The following is a 14,483-nucleotide window of genomic DNA, read 5'->3' as shown; positions in this document are numbered from 1 at the left end:
ATTTATAGTTTCGGTTACTTCACAACTTGGCAGGGCAAAAACAGAGTTCTTGCTGGGACTGGGACTGCTTGCAAATAGCACCCAGGTTGTGAATGATGGCCAAAGGGAGGGTTGGACTTTGGAGAGAAGCTCTATGGAATTTGCTTGGATAACTTAACTTTTGTTCTGGAGCCAATGGTACACCATAATCCCATCACTGTTATAAAACACAACCAGGAGCTCTCCATTTGTTTATATTCGTAAGAGAGTGAATTTGTTAAATTACAGATCATGGGAAAATTTTAAATGGAGCTTGCTAGTTGTTGGCTAAAAAGTCGACAAGTGCAGAATTTGTCTTGTCCAGTGAGATCTATTTTATTATTATAAGTTTGCCAACTTGTAAATTATTGTTCTTGAATTTGTAGTTTGATTCTTGAAAATCAACGATATGGGATATAGCACATGCTCAAATTGGTTGTTTAGCTTGGTTCTTTTTGAAAAATATGTAGATGAACAGAAATGCCCATTTCCTACGTATGTAAGAAGGTGCGCTTAATTAACAAATTGAGGTTGAGTGGGTATTATTCACTGCGTTCTTACACCATGAAGGGTTGTTTAAAGAAATTACTTCCTGAAGCAATATATTTACCTGCTAGCCACTGGTGTAACATAATCTCTCCATAGTAGTTTATATGAATCACTTTTTCTTTTTTGAGCGGAAGACAAATTGTATAATGTGTAATCACCACCACCCGTTCATTTTCAACCTATCTTTACCTCTCCTAAAATCTTCTACAGCCAACCTTTCACACCTCCCTTGATCAAAATTTAATTCTGGAGAACATTTTCTCTAGGAAAAATGAATTCTTTAAAAATGATTAAATTAGCTTTAGGATAATATTTTTGCTAAATTATTTACAAATGTTTTTAAAATAACATCTTTTGCTTAAGTACGTAACACAAAAATAAGTTAAAAACTCACTTATTTTCCCGAAAAACATTTTCCATGTTTCGAAGCTCACTTGTTTCTTGAAAAACGCTATCGAAAGCATTTTACTTCGTAATCAACCAGAGCTTCGAATGCTATCGTTGTCCTTGCATACAACAACAATAATAACTACAACCATGGCTCAATCCAAAGTAAGTTACTTACCTTTTTCCACATATAGTTCTAGAAATTATACAAGTCGCTAGTTGATTTACTTGAAAATTTTCAGATTTAACCCAAGTCCAGGAGATTTCTACTGATCAAGAGGACGCTATCGAATGAATGAAATTTCAAGATTGGGAAGGTTGATGCCCATTAGCAGTACTCTGGGGATGGAGTTTCCATTGTAGAGACTGAGTCGCTACTGTTATCGTCATTAAAATTAGCGGGATCTGCATACGACTGGTACCCAGGAAACCTGACAAACAAAAGGAGCTGTTGAGGCAACAACACAATACAAAACATTTCAATTAACATGCTGTATATATACTTTATATGGTAAAAAAAACTTACGCACCTACTTACTTTTACTTGCTCTCCATTTATACCCATTTTTACATCAAAGATGTTTCCTGCAAACAGTTGTCATTGAAGTTGATTCATGTCAAAAAATAATCATGTTGCTACTTCGGGGAAGGAAAACTATTCAATGGTTTCAACAGAAACAATTCCTAGCAATTAATGCCACAAATTGTCCCTTTGGGTACATCCGATTAATATAGAAGGCCAACTGCAATTGACCTAAGAAATTCATAGGGATACAATTGCAACCCCAACACTATATGACATAGTAATAACTTTTTCCTGATGCAAGCGGAGTGACAATAGCCTCTTATAACTCCAAGGATGTAGCACATTCACGACTCATACAGGAAAAAGGTTATCCAGACATGCCAGTTCTGAGTTCGCAATAACACATTTATAGATGTCATATATAGGTTAGAGTTAGCTAAACAAAAAGAAGAGATTGATTCAGTAATAATCAAGGGAGAGCTAGGCATTTGGTCTGCCTTAATTGTGGAAACATGATTATCTCCAACAAAGATACTACCTCTCAATTAATCTGCTTATAACTGGTTATTCAAATATGCCTACTTATACTTTTCTACTCCCACTCACTTGTTGATTGTGTACACAGTCTAGTCTGTGTCCCAGTAACTTGTAGCTCGTCTCTGCTAAATATCAGATGATAGGGAATGACACAACTAAAGTAATCAAAAGATGTCCTGGTAAACCAATAGACTATTCCAATGATTTCGCTTTATATTTTATGGAAAAAAAGGAAGGAAAAAAGCCTGACATTGTTAAAAGCCCTTAAATCTTGTTTGAATGAGTTTACCATAGTTGCTTCTCAAGGTCAAATGCATCAAAGGAGACAAGGACTTAAAAGTGAAGCACTGCAACAAACATGCGAATCTCCACATCACTTAAACTTAAAGTGATACCTCGATTAGGCAATGGATGGTGGGGGAACCAATAGACAAATATATCTCTAAAACATGTGAATGTTCAAAGTAATATCCCTCAAGTAAATGCAATTCGACGTCATACAAAATAATCATAAAAATTCACCTGCAACAAGAAGAAAAAACAACCATGGTGATTTAATACTCAGTAAAATTGACCTTATTATGGTGCTTTCTCGGACTATTTACCTCCAAAAATAGTCTTGTCTGAAAAGTACTTGGACATTAAATATCTCCTCGCCTCAACTTCATACCTCTTGAACTTCTCATCCTGTTCAGTCTCCATATCACTACATCACAGCATGGAAAGAAAATAGAGAGTTAGGACTTCCATCGTGTTCAGATTACATTCATATAGATAGAAGACTTGAGCAGAACTTAAAAGTAGTGCTGTAGCAGGATAAATAGTCTTGCTTTTGTCTTTTTTCCCTTTTATCAGTACTATAGACTTAAGTTCTTTTTTGTTCCCTTTATCGGCACTATGGACTTAAGATTAACCATCACGGACAGCTAATAACTTGATAAAAGCATACCAAAAAATCCCTTAGATGTGCTACCAGATCATGAAAAATATAATGTTTTTATTATTAAAAGGACGTCCAGCTAGGGATGGCCTAACATGAAAACTTAGATTTTCAATACAATAATGGAGACGCAACAAGTTGTTCTCAGGAACTCCTCACAAATCAAATATTTTAGTTTGATTAGCCATAGACATGAAAGGTAAAATTGATATTACTCTGGTTACGAGAAAACTGGGGTCTAAAATAAAGGTAGATCTGGTTTTTGATGGGATTGAGATTTTGACCTTTGAAGTAGTATCGTATTATAGAAATAATGAATACTGTACAAAGTATATTTCAATCAAAGCAAATTTTATTACCTCTAATAATAGACAATAATGGAAGTAAGATAATCTTTCTCCATACATAGTGAAAGACCATGAACTAGGAGATAGAAAAGCATTTTGTATCAATTTAATTCAAAAGCAGACTTTTGTAACAACCTGGGCTAGCTAGTAGTCCAAACACCAAACCATGTGCTAATTTCCATCATTGCTCCCATTAATAGTTTAGGTTAAGTTTTTAATTGTCAGAAGACTCAAAGCAATAAAAAGCAATCGACAATTCCATAAAAAATCCCACGTGGGAGGGGTTTCACTTTCCTCTCCTATCAAAGCTTTTATTTCCTTGCCCTGCCTAATCCATAATATTCTCAAGCACTTGAATCTATACTTTTTGGCAAGCACGTTGAGACCCTCAATGTGACACCCGAATCCATCTATTGGTCAAGACACCTTGTTAGGTATAATTTAACTTCAGAAAGCTTTAGCATAACTTTTCAAGTAGTGGAGAGCCTAAAGCCCAGTAAACATTTCAAGTATGCTATACAAATCTAACATAAGATAATACCACTAATGGACAGGATTAATGCGACTATATTTTTACCTCTTTATCCCTATACTACTAACAAACTGGTAGGCCCTGCAAATCTAGACATGTGGAAATAATAATGCATAGTTCATTCATTATTTGATTCATAAAACATAGAAAGTATTTTTGAGCTTACTAATTTAGCTAAAATGGATAATTCAAGAGATTCTCTAATAAGCATGCACTTAACATATGCCATTACAGGAAGCTGTTGCTATTTCAGTTAAATGCTAAAGTACCAATCTACTGCCATTAAATATTGAGCATGTATTCTAAGGATTCACCAAAAAATTGTAGTTTTGAACACCGAATTCATGTTGCACATAGGACATTAACATGGGAGCAGATAATAGAGTAGCCAACAGATATTGCTTTTCAATTACTACCTTACAAGAGAATCAATTAAGCATCTTACTTTTTCGAATCTGGCTGTCGCATATGATGCCAGATACGCTCTATGCTATCTTTACAAGAAGACCAACACAACTTCAGTTGGGCTCCAAATGAATCAAATTTATCAAACACCTTCCATAAAAACTCTCATTATTGGAAGTCTGTTATGATACATACCCTTTATTATCATATCTACTGGCTGAATCCTAACTGTCACGTCAATAATATTCTTGTTGTTCCCCATCTCTGTATCTTCCCATCATTTATGTTAGAAGGGCAATGCCGATAGGTGATAAGTAACTCACAAAAGAATGCCACATGACTATCAGCCATGAGTATATCTTATTTCCCATTTTACAACAACAACAAATACCCAATGTAATCCCATTTGTGGGGTTCGTGAAGGGTATCATGTACGTAGTCTTACCCCTACCTTGTAAAGCTAGAGAGGCCGTTAAATAATTCTTTACGAGTCTATTCCTCCTTATATGAAAGAATTAACAACAAGAAATCTCTTAAATGCTGCCAATTGCACTTAGGACCATAAAATCACCAATTATACAATAAATTCAAAAATCAAACCGAAGGCCGAACAGACACTTCAACCCCAATTTTATTTTTTTTAAAATAAATTACAAAGCAGTTATACAAGAAAGCCTAGATATATACTTACTCAAGAGGATCTTCGATCACTTCCTCCTTCTTCACAGCTTTAAGAACAGTGAGGTTTGAGACCTCCTACAGAAAAAAAAGGTAACCCATAAAAAAGAGGGAAAATGAATGAACACTTAAATTAGATAAGCGAGAGGAACCTGATGCTGTTGCGACGGAGGCGGAGGCCGAGGAGATTGAGGGGCAGAGGATATAGGGGAGTTCGACACAGAATTTGCCGCCGAAGAATCCATTTTTCCAATGAAAGCTCCGTCAATTTTCAAATGAAAGCTCCGCCAATTTTCAAATGCAGCTAAGCAAGGATTAAGGTTGAGTTATATAGTGGCATTTCAGATACGTAGAGCTTAGAGGCACCTAGCGTTCTTGAATTCAGAAAACATGGCGTGAAATAATAGCAAGTGCCCGCTGAGCAGTTACGAAGCAGCAAGACGCCCGAGTTAAAGGGCACCGCAATTTTATTTTTTCTTACAACGAAGACAAAAAGTCAAGAGGACCTAGCGCGTTTAAAAATGAATTAGGAAAAAATGATTATTGATTTAATGATTTGATTTTGAATTTTTTTTTTGGGTTATCTTATCTTGTTTGAAGTTTTTTATACTGGGTTATCTTATATGTTTGAAGTTTCTTTTAATGGGTTAACTAATAACCTCATAGTAAGTTAATAAATTATATTTATATTATTTACTTTTACTATGCTATTTTGGAATGTATAACAATACTTGTCTACTTTATGAAATCAATGGATAATTTTACATTTGATTTCTAATTTATCCTTATTATTAATTATAGTCATTTCCTATTACATTTTTCAATGCATCGTATGTAAAGGATGATACACTAAAATTACCCTTTTATTTATAGTTTTTAAGAGGTGTGCAAAGAGAGTAGTAGTGTTTAATTTCATGCTTTTATTTCTCACCGTCTCAAAATTTCGGTTATTCTACTCTACAAGGTATCAGTAGTGTTTTTGAGCAAGATGCAATTTGCCAACTCAATTTATTTAGTTTGTTTCCACGTTTCTAAGTGATTTTCAATATATTTTTTTGTGTGAAATTGTAATGGTTAAACCGATAATACTCCGGCTGACTTGATAAAGAAGTAGTATCGTGAGTGAATGGTGAATAGGACTACCATGAAATTCTTGGCTCTTGGTATATCAACCTTGTCATTCTCATCTTATTTTGAAACTGAAATTCCACACTGAACTAAAGTTTCAGGACATGTTCTGCCACACTACTGTTCTTCAGATGATTCTTTGAAATCTGAAATATCTTCACGGGAGGAGTCATTCTTGAAATCAAGCACCCATTGCTAATAAGGAATATCAAAACACAAGCCAAACTAGAATATATGTAATATGATATCACTTGATAATTTGATATGTACATCCGAACGATTAGGGTGGCTAGCAAAAGCAGGTGAAATCGACTCATCTATGTATCCAGAGAAACCATCTTAAAAAATGTGAGAGAGTGCGTCTTATTCCAATCCTTGTGATAATCTCCTTAACAATCATTGTGGTCACTAACTTAAAGCACATTGAGGTAACCTGTGAACTGCTTTCCCCGAGAAAAGATTTCGAGTCATCAACAGGAAGAACGTGAGTCAAGTCATAAGTGATTCTAAACAGTTTGTTGTAGCTACCTCGATTTTGTTCTTTATCCTCTCCATTTAAATGCTGAAGCACCAAATCATCTCAGGTACTAACCAATTCATTTGTTTCCGTTTGGTCACATCAAACTTCACTAGAGCTCTTATGGCTTGGAAAACATATTGCAAACAGCAAAGTTATAGCTTTTTCCTCCTATTTCAATCTGACTGCAACCAATTTCTTTTTGCAAGCCTAATTCCTTCATCTTGTCCCTGACTTGTCTAACAGAGTCCCAGTCCCCATATCTTGCAAAAAAATTGGATACTAAAACATAAATTTCTGCTCTTTTTGGTTCTAATTCCAGTAACTTGTTGGCACATTTCTTCCCAAGATTTGACTGGGCGTGAACTATACATGAATTGAGCAACGAACACCAAATTTGAGTATCTGGCTGCATAGGCATCTCAGCCATGAGATTTAGGGCATCATCAAACTGTCCAGCACGAGCCAGCATGTCAATCACACATGCATAATGCTCCAATTCAGGTTTTAGACCATGCAATGTCTGCATCTCTTTAACATATTGTCGACCTTCTTCAATGAGCCCCGCATGGTTACATGCCATTAAAATAGAGACATATGTCAAGCTGGCAGGGCTGAAGCCCGATTTCTGCATTTCCTGAAATAGCTCGATGGCCTCCATTCCAAGTCCATGAACTGCATATCCAGTAATCATAGCTGTCCATGATGCTATATCTTTGAGTGGAATATGGCCAAAAACATACTTGGACATTTCTATGAATCCAGATTTTGCATACATGTCTATGATTGAGCAATGAACAAAACTATCCTCTATAAGGTTGGATTTCAGTGCAAAGCAGTGAACTTCTTTCCCCAGCCTGACAGCAGGCAATTTTGAACAAGCCCCTAAAACACTTGTCACAGAAATTTCATCAGGTTGAAATCTATGAGATACCATATCGCGAAGCAGACAAAAGGCTTTATCTGGTAGTGCATTCTGCAAATAACCAGCTATCATCACGTTCCAGGATACAACATTTTTATCTTCTATCCTGTCAAACAGACGTTGTGCTAGCTCATATTTTCCACAAGTCATGTAGAATGAAACTAGGGAAACTAGTGTAGACATATCTGTTTCTAGACCATTTCTAAGCACAAAACCGTGAATTAGTGTACCACAATGTAGCAGTTTTAAGTGGGAACAAGCAAACAGAAGGCTACCAATAGTGAACCAGTCAGGAAGCAAGCCAGAATCCATCATTTCAGAGGACAAAGCCAAAGCCTTCGATGGATCCTCATTCTGAGCATAGCCACTTATCAGTGCATTCCAAGAGCTTACTGTCTTATTTGCCACTCCATAGAATACAAGCTCAGCATATCTGAGAAATTCACACTTTGCATAGGCAGCAATAAAAGCATTTGTTAACAACTCATGGTATTCAAGACCATTTCTAAGTGAGTAGCCATGCAGTTCTTTCACTATCAACTGCTCTGACTCCTCTTGGCACACAGGCAAAACATTCAATAGAGTAACCTCATTCGCCTTCACATACTCATTGGTACTTTGCATCCTTCTCATAAGATGAAATGTTCCTCTATCATCTCCTCCTCCTGAATAACCCCCGATAATGGAGTTCCAAGAGACCACATTTTTGCTCTCATTTTTCTCAAACAGAATTTGTGCATCAGAAAAGTATCCAACTTTGCAATACATATCCACTAAAGAATTATTCACTGTTAACTCGTCAGCTAATCCTAGCTTTACAGCTAAACCATGAATAATCTTCCCGAATTCCACTTCTTCTGCTCCTGCACAAATTGGCAGCATAATAACCACGGTAGTCGTGTCTGGAACAAGAACTTCATCCCCTGTAAATATATTTCTGAAAAGATCAAAACTTTGTTCAATATACCCATTCGCTGAGAACCCAGAAATCATTGAGTTGCTTGAAACCAAATTCCTCTCAGGCATATGCTCAAACACTTTCATAGCTTCCTCAACAAGACTAAACTTCCCATACATGGAAATTAACGCATTGCTTACAAAGACATCGCTAACCAAACCCATCTTTGATGCCATCCCATGAATAGCTTCCCCCAAACCCACATCAAGAACCCCTCCACAAGCCTTAATAACCAGAGGAAAAGTAAAATTGTCTGGCCTTTCCTCGGTTGAAGTCATCAGCTCAATAAACAAACAAATAGCATCAACCCAAAGTTCATTCTTTGTGTACCCACTCATAAGAACATTCCATTGATACAGTTTTTTGCTTCGTAATTGATGGAAAACAGAGAGAGAATCGGAAGGATACCCACACATGGAGTACATTGAGATGAGCCGCGTACAGAGTATAACGTCATCTTTTAATTGGGTCAACGAAGTAACCATTTCATGGACTTTACGACCCGTTTGAATGTCCTTTTGTTTACCACAGGCCTGTAAGAGTACGCCTAAGGCCTCGGATTTTTCCGACGAGTGGTAGAAGGCTTTTTCGAGGTTTTCTTGAAATGTACGGAAAACTTCCGACGAGCTTTTGGATTCGCACAGTTGCGTGATCTCTTCGGATAGCATTAATGGGTTCTTGAGCTGATTCTTCAAAGTTGATTTTGCAGTTATAGAATCTTCCTCAGGTGCTGGGGTGCAAATTGAACCTGCCGATTTTGAAACGGAGGTAGATGCAAACGACCGTAATTTGTTGAGTTTTGGACTAACTTTGACGGTTTGAAATTGGGGCTGGTGGCGGCAGCATGAGTTCGACGCCGGCGACGGCGTTAACGTCGCCGGAGCAGCCGTGGGGAAGCTCGCCAGCGTGAACATCAAACATACATAGCAAGGCTACCTACGGATACCCGCGGCGAAGAAGTATATGGTGGCCTTTACATCCCTTATCCTATTTTGAATTTAATTTTGTAAACGTCAATCCCAAAGTGAAATAGTGTGTCGTATTTAGCTTTTATAAAATTATTTTCAATTTTATATCATTGTTAAAAAAAAAAACATATATTTAAACGCTTTTGAAAATAATATTATTTGCTTCTGTTCAATTTATTCAAACTTGTAGCTATTTTGTTGCAAATGAACTAGTAACATTTTCCTGCACACCGACCGAATTAATTTTGTCTCGTATAGCAAGTGCATTTCAGATGTTATTTTACTGTATTAAATAAGAATTTATGTGCAAGTATGAAAGGGTTTTTTTTTCGGAGACTGATTTTTTCTTTCCATCGAATTTCATATTGATTCTTGTTGTTATTGATATTTTTTACTGTATTTTTTATTTTTAAGGAATTCTACTTGACTTGAATAGCTATTGAAAAACATCATCTCTATCCTTATCAGATAAAGATAAAATTGTGTACAATCTATCTTTTCATTTTACTTGTGAAATTTTACTAAATATGTTATTATTGATATTATTGCCTTTCTTGTGCTTACTAATTATATTGAATTCAACAAACATTAAAAAAAGACTCAATGCTTTATATTGAATTGTGCTTTTTGAACCATTAAAGAATATCCCAATTCCCACCGAGAGGCCAATCAACTTGGACTGAATATTTTTTAGTTATAATAAATAAAATATAAGTACTGAAAGAGACGAATCATATCCACTTTTAGTTTTAAGGAGTTTACACCGATGATACAATTGATAACCAAAAAGCAAAGAAGATAAACTGAACTTTTATAAAACGCGAGGGAGATGGTATATATTTGCTTTCATCGTAATTAAATGTAAGAAATAACTTATGACAAGATAAATAACCACTAGCTATCCCACACACATAGGTTAACTATACAACCTTATTTATAACCCAAAGAAAACTGTCCTCATTATTATCAAAAAACTATGACCACGATTTAATTTCTCTGCATTGACTAGAGCGCAGCGCATTAGTATTGGTTGCAGATAGCAATAGCAAGCAAGGAGAAGAGATAGACGCCCCAAGAGCAACCTTTGAGAAATAGAGAAAGGGGCATTGTCATGACATGGAAGAAAGCAGTAGTGGCAAATAAAATACCTGCCCTCTCTAGCAATTCAGATTCAGCCGGGTAATTGCCCTTTATAAATCTTCCCACAAAGAGTAAAGTGAAAGCAAGTAAAATAGCAAATGACAACAATTGGAAACACAAAGGAAGCGAGTGGCTGCCGTTTCCAGCTTGTAGAGAATACAGAGTTATCTCAACCCCTGATGTTAAACAGAATGCCATGAATAGCGTCGACCTATCGAAATTATTGGTTTCAGCAGCAGCAGCAACTACAGGGCTACTCTCTTCCAATTCCAGCTGTAGCTCAGCTGGTTGTGTCACCGTGTTAGCGGAGGATTCAAGGGATAAACCTACAGTACTAGGGGAGTTGGATGACATAGCTGTAGTACTACTTGGGAAGTAATGGCCAATCCTCTCTCTAAACCGAAATACAAACTTTTTGACAAAGTTTGGGAACTCCATTGAAAGAAAAAGGCTAGATGGGGTTTATAAATGGATGGGGTTTACTTATAGAGACTACACTCAGCACTGAAGCAGCAAAAGGTCAAATTTCTTCCGCATGTCCACTTTCCCAGAAATAACTCAGGTTATATCAACATACTTTATTACCCGCTTTAACCGGTTGTTAGGACTTATTACCCGCTTTAACTGGTTGTATAGAACTTATTACCCGCTTTAACCGGTTGTATAGGACTTATTACCCCCTTAGCTGGTTGAATAATGACAAACACAGACGAGGAAATGGGTCAAAATGACCCACTTACAAAGATATTATAAAGTTTTGTGGGGTGATATGACACATTTAAAGTTAAAGTATTTTTATGCAAATATAGGACAATTTTAAAAGTGATTTTATGTCTTTTCTCTTACTATTAACTATGGAGTAAATAAGTAGTCATCACATGTATGTTTAACTTTTGATCATACATTGAGTCCGAAATCTAAATAAGCCACAAAAAGATAAAAGTGATCAAAATAAGCCACTAGTCTAGTAAGTAACTAAAATAGGCATAGTGGAAGAAAAAATTCCGTTTTATGCAATATTCCAGACGTTTTCCATTAGTCTCATAACGTGTATATTTTAATATATAGCGGAACTATTTTTTACACTTTGTAAAGTAAAATTTTTCTTACACTTTATAAAGTGGAAGAAAAAAATATGTTTTACAAAGAGAAATATTTTTCAAGTATTGTTTTAGGAGAACGTTGTTGTCTAGTCTTAGGCTCCTTCCTAACATAGATTTCAAGTATTGTTAACTTGATTTGATCTATTTAGTCATTTTGAACCCTCGGTCAATGATTCGTCATTATAGATAATCCACTCTCCAAAATTTACTTGTCCTTGTGATAAAAATGAAGTGGAGTATTTTTCAACTATAATCAAATTATAATCAGTTCTATTTATACTCATTCTTTTATAAATTGTTGAAAGAAATTTATGATATCGGACATTAATTTAATATTTTGCATTGTATTTGGGACGACACTTATAATAAACTGTATTTACGTCATGTATAATTTCGCCTTCCCAATAAATCGAAACTGTAACTTTTGGTTCAGAAGACATCTTTTTATGATTGAGATGAAGAAAAATAGAAGACTAAAGATGTTGAAGGACAATGTTTGAACGTCCTTAAATAGAGCTTGGAGGAGTTTTCAAAATAAAAATAATAAAAATATGTAATGTAATAATTTTTTCCATTTTTATGATATGTCAAATCAATATAATTATATGACAAACACTGCAAAAGCTTCATAAAGAGATACAATTTAATGCAAAACATGAAAAATATTCCTCTTTATAAAACATATTTTTTTTCTTCCACTTTATAAAGTGTAAGAAAAACTTTCACTTTACAAAGTGTAAAAAATAGTTCCGTTATATATTAAAATATACACGTTATGAGACTAACAGAAAACGTTTGGAATATTGCATAAAACAATTTTTTTTTCTTCCACTAAGCCTATTTTAGTTACTTACTAGAATAGTGACTTATTTTGGTCACTTTTATTTTTTTGTGACTTATTTAGGTTCCGGACTCTCATACATTAGACCGTTTCCAATCTATCTTTATTTTACCCTCTATTTTTTATATTTAGAAAGTAAAATAGAGAATGCGATCTTCAACCACTCTATTATCCATTTATAGCTATGTGAATAGTAGTTCTCTATTACAATTTTTATATTTGGAAAACTACTATTCATACTTTCTAGTTTCTACTTTTTGATTTGTAACTATAACATATTATAAATCATATAAGACCATTAATTAAATCTCTAATATTTGTACTTATTTGTTAATGTAATATATTTTAATTTAAAAAATACGATTATCTTTTTTCAAGTTAAGTTCATTATCAAACACAATTCAATTCCTAAAACGTTTTTTAACTTTTTTTCTTTCTTTCAAATAGCATATTTTTTTTTTCATATCCAATGCCCAAAGTATAGAGAAGCTTAGAAGTTAGAACCTAGTGACAGTTGAAAATGAAATCTGGAATCCTAGCAAGATATTCCAAATGTATATCTGCACCCTGTCTTCTTGTGCGTATTGTTGAGCTCACAAGCTAACAACTGTGACATAAGGCCTACTATTTTTCAATTCTCCTCCTCCTCTTAGGTTTAGTTTAGTGGTCAATACTACCACAATCTAAACTGCTATGCACCCTCCAGTCTAGGGTTATCGCAAGCAATAACTCTGATTCACTAGTTTCATTCTACAAATTAAGAAGAAACTCATTAATAATCATCTTTTTCCCCTTTTAACCTTCGAAGAGCTGAATACTAGATGATAACCCACACCCACTTCCTCTTTTTACAATGTCTGATCAACTTGCGTGCATCTTGACCAACCAACCAATTCCTACTACCTCTTACTAGTATAGTACCAATTAACTCTACTCGGCAAATCTTAGTGGACGAGAGAAGGAATCAAATAAACTGAACTCCAATTAAACAAAAACTCTCTTACTGTCTAAGAAGTGATTTAACAAGGATAAAATAAGTTGTACTCCCAATTCAACCAAATACTATCTCTCCTTCCTCACGATTCATAAAACCCTCTATTAAAAAAAACTTGCAAAGAAACGGCATTTTAAAGTCAAGGATCTGGATTGAAGTTACAATGTGATATGAGCACATTAACCATGTGACTTCCGGTCTGGTGTGCTCTTCTTCATTAGCCTGCAGTAATATTAGGTGGAGAAAGCAACCACAATTGACTACCCATATTCTTCTGGAAAATGAACAGATGAAGCTATAGCTATATACCTGTTCTAAATATCAAACTACCTCTCCTATATTTTCCTCTAATCACCATGACCAAAGAATACATGAAAGTTATCTACACACCACTCCTTGAAAGCAGTTGACTACTGCTGAAAACACATAACATGTTTGGTTTCAGGGAAGAAAGTGAGCATGCTCCTAGTAGGGGTGTACAAAATCGAACCGAAAATCGAGTCAAACAAAAATAAATAAATTGATTAGTGGTTTTGTATTGGAAAAAATAACCCGACTATATTTGAGTTGGTTTGGTTTCAACTAAAAAATATCAACCCGACATTATATATATAATTTTAAAATTTTATTTTATACGTAAAAATATTTACTTTGATATAATTTTTTAATATTTCTTATACTTGTTCATAGTTTTTATCTTCTAATATACTATTTCATGTTTAAAAGTTAGAATTCCTAATGGTCCAAAAAAGATTAATAGTTCATAGATATTAATAATTATAATAAAAGCTTAAATCAAAATCAAATTAATATTAATGCAAAAAAGGAAATCAATTCAACACTAAGAATGACAATAGTATTGAATATTTGTTCTTTAATTTTACATAGGTTTAGACAATTAAAATACATAATCTAATTTTAATTTCCTTTAATATTTAGTCATGTAACTAATACTTATTAAACATATTTTAGCATGATTTAATATTTTTA

General features: G+C 34.6%; 3 protein-coding genes across 4 annotated transcripts in view; 1 reads left to right on the top strand and 2 right to left on the bottom strand.

Moving 5' to 3' along the window:
* LOC125832506 (inorganic pyrophosphatase TTM1-like) overlaps positions 1-14,483 on the top strand; it is a 164,024-nt gene that overhangs the window by 94,037 nt on the left and 55,504 nt on the right. The window lies entirely within an intron of this gene.
* On the bottom strand, positions 1,057-5,375 carry LOC125832520 (uncharacterized). 2 transcript variants are annotated; one of them, XM_049511685.1, is made up of 5 exons: positions 5,072-5,375; positions 4,933-4,997; positions 2,623-2,723; positions 1,485-1,539; positions 1,057-1,385 (listed from the first exon to the last, which is right to left on the bottom strand). In XM_049511685.1, exons 1-5 carry the CDS (start codon positions 5,162-5,164, stop codon positions 1,283-1,285), a joined length of 417 nt encoding a protein of 138 aa, XP_049367642.1. In that variant the 5' UTR covers positions 5,165-5,375; the 3' UTR covers positions 1,057-1,282. The 2 variants fall into 2 exon arrangements, with proteins under 2 accessions (XP_049367642.1, XP_049367643.1); XM_049511686.1 differs by having other exon boundaries at positions 1,493-1,539; positions 5,072-5,330.
* Positions 6,396-9,448, bottom strand: LOC125832503 (pentatricopeptide repeat-containing protein At1g18485-like). Its single transcript, XM_049511660.1, has one exon. It carries the CDS (start codon positions 9,359-9,361, stop codon positions 6,686-6,688), a length of 2,676 nt encoding a protein of 891 aa, XP_049367617.1. The 5' UTR covers positions 9,362-9,448; the 3' UTR covers positions 6,396-6,685.

Source organism: Solanum verrucosum, unplaced genomic scaffold (assembly GCF_900185275.1).
Source record: "Solanum verrucosum unplaced genomic scaffold, falcon-dt-bn FXZP01000009.1, whole genome shotgun sequence".
NCBI classification, from domain to species: Eukaryota; Viridiplantae; Streptophyta; class Magnoliopsida; order Solanales; family Solanaceae; genus Solanum; species Solanum verrucosum.
The sequence above is the reverse complement of the archived record's forward strand: the minus strand, read 5'-3'. Positions and strand labels throughout refer to the sequence as shown.

Bases quoted from the DNA above. Each gene is read 5' to 3' on its own strand.
- LOC125832503 (XM_049511660.1), bottom strand. From the start codon at position 9,361: ATGTTCACGCTGGCGAGCTTCCCCACGGCTGCTCCGGCGACGTTAACG.
- LOC125832520 (XM_049511685.1), bottom strand. From the start codon at position 5,164: ATGGATTCTTCGGCGGCAAATTCTGTGTCGAACTCCCCTATATCCTCT. The intron at 1,540-2,622 runs GTAAATAGTCCG...AACTGTTTGCAG, and splicing joins AGACAAGACTATTTTTGGAG to GAAACATCTTTGATGTAAAA. The intron at 1,386-1,484 runs GTGCGTAAGTTT...TTTGTTTGTCAG, and splicing joins GAGCAAGTAAAAGTAAGTAG to GTTTCCTGGGTACCAGTCGT.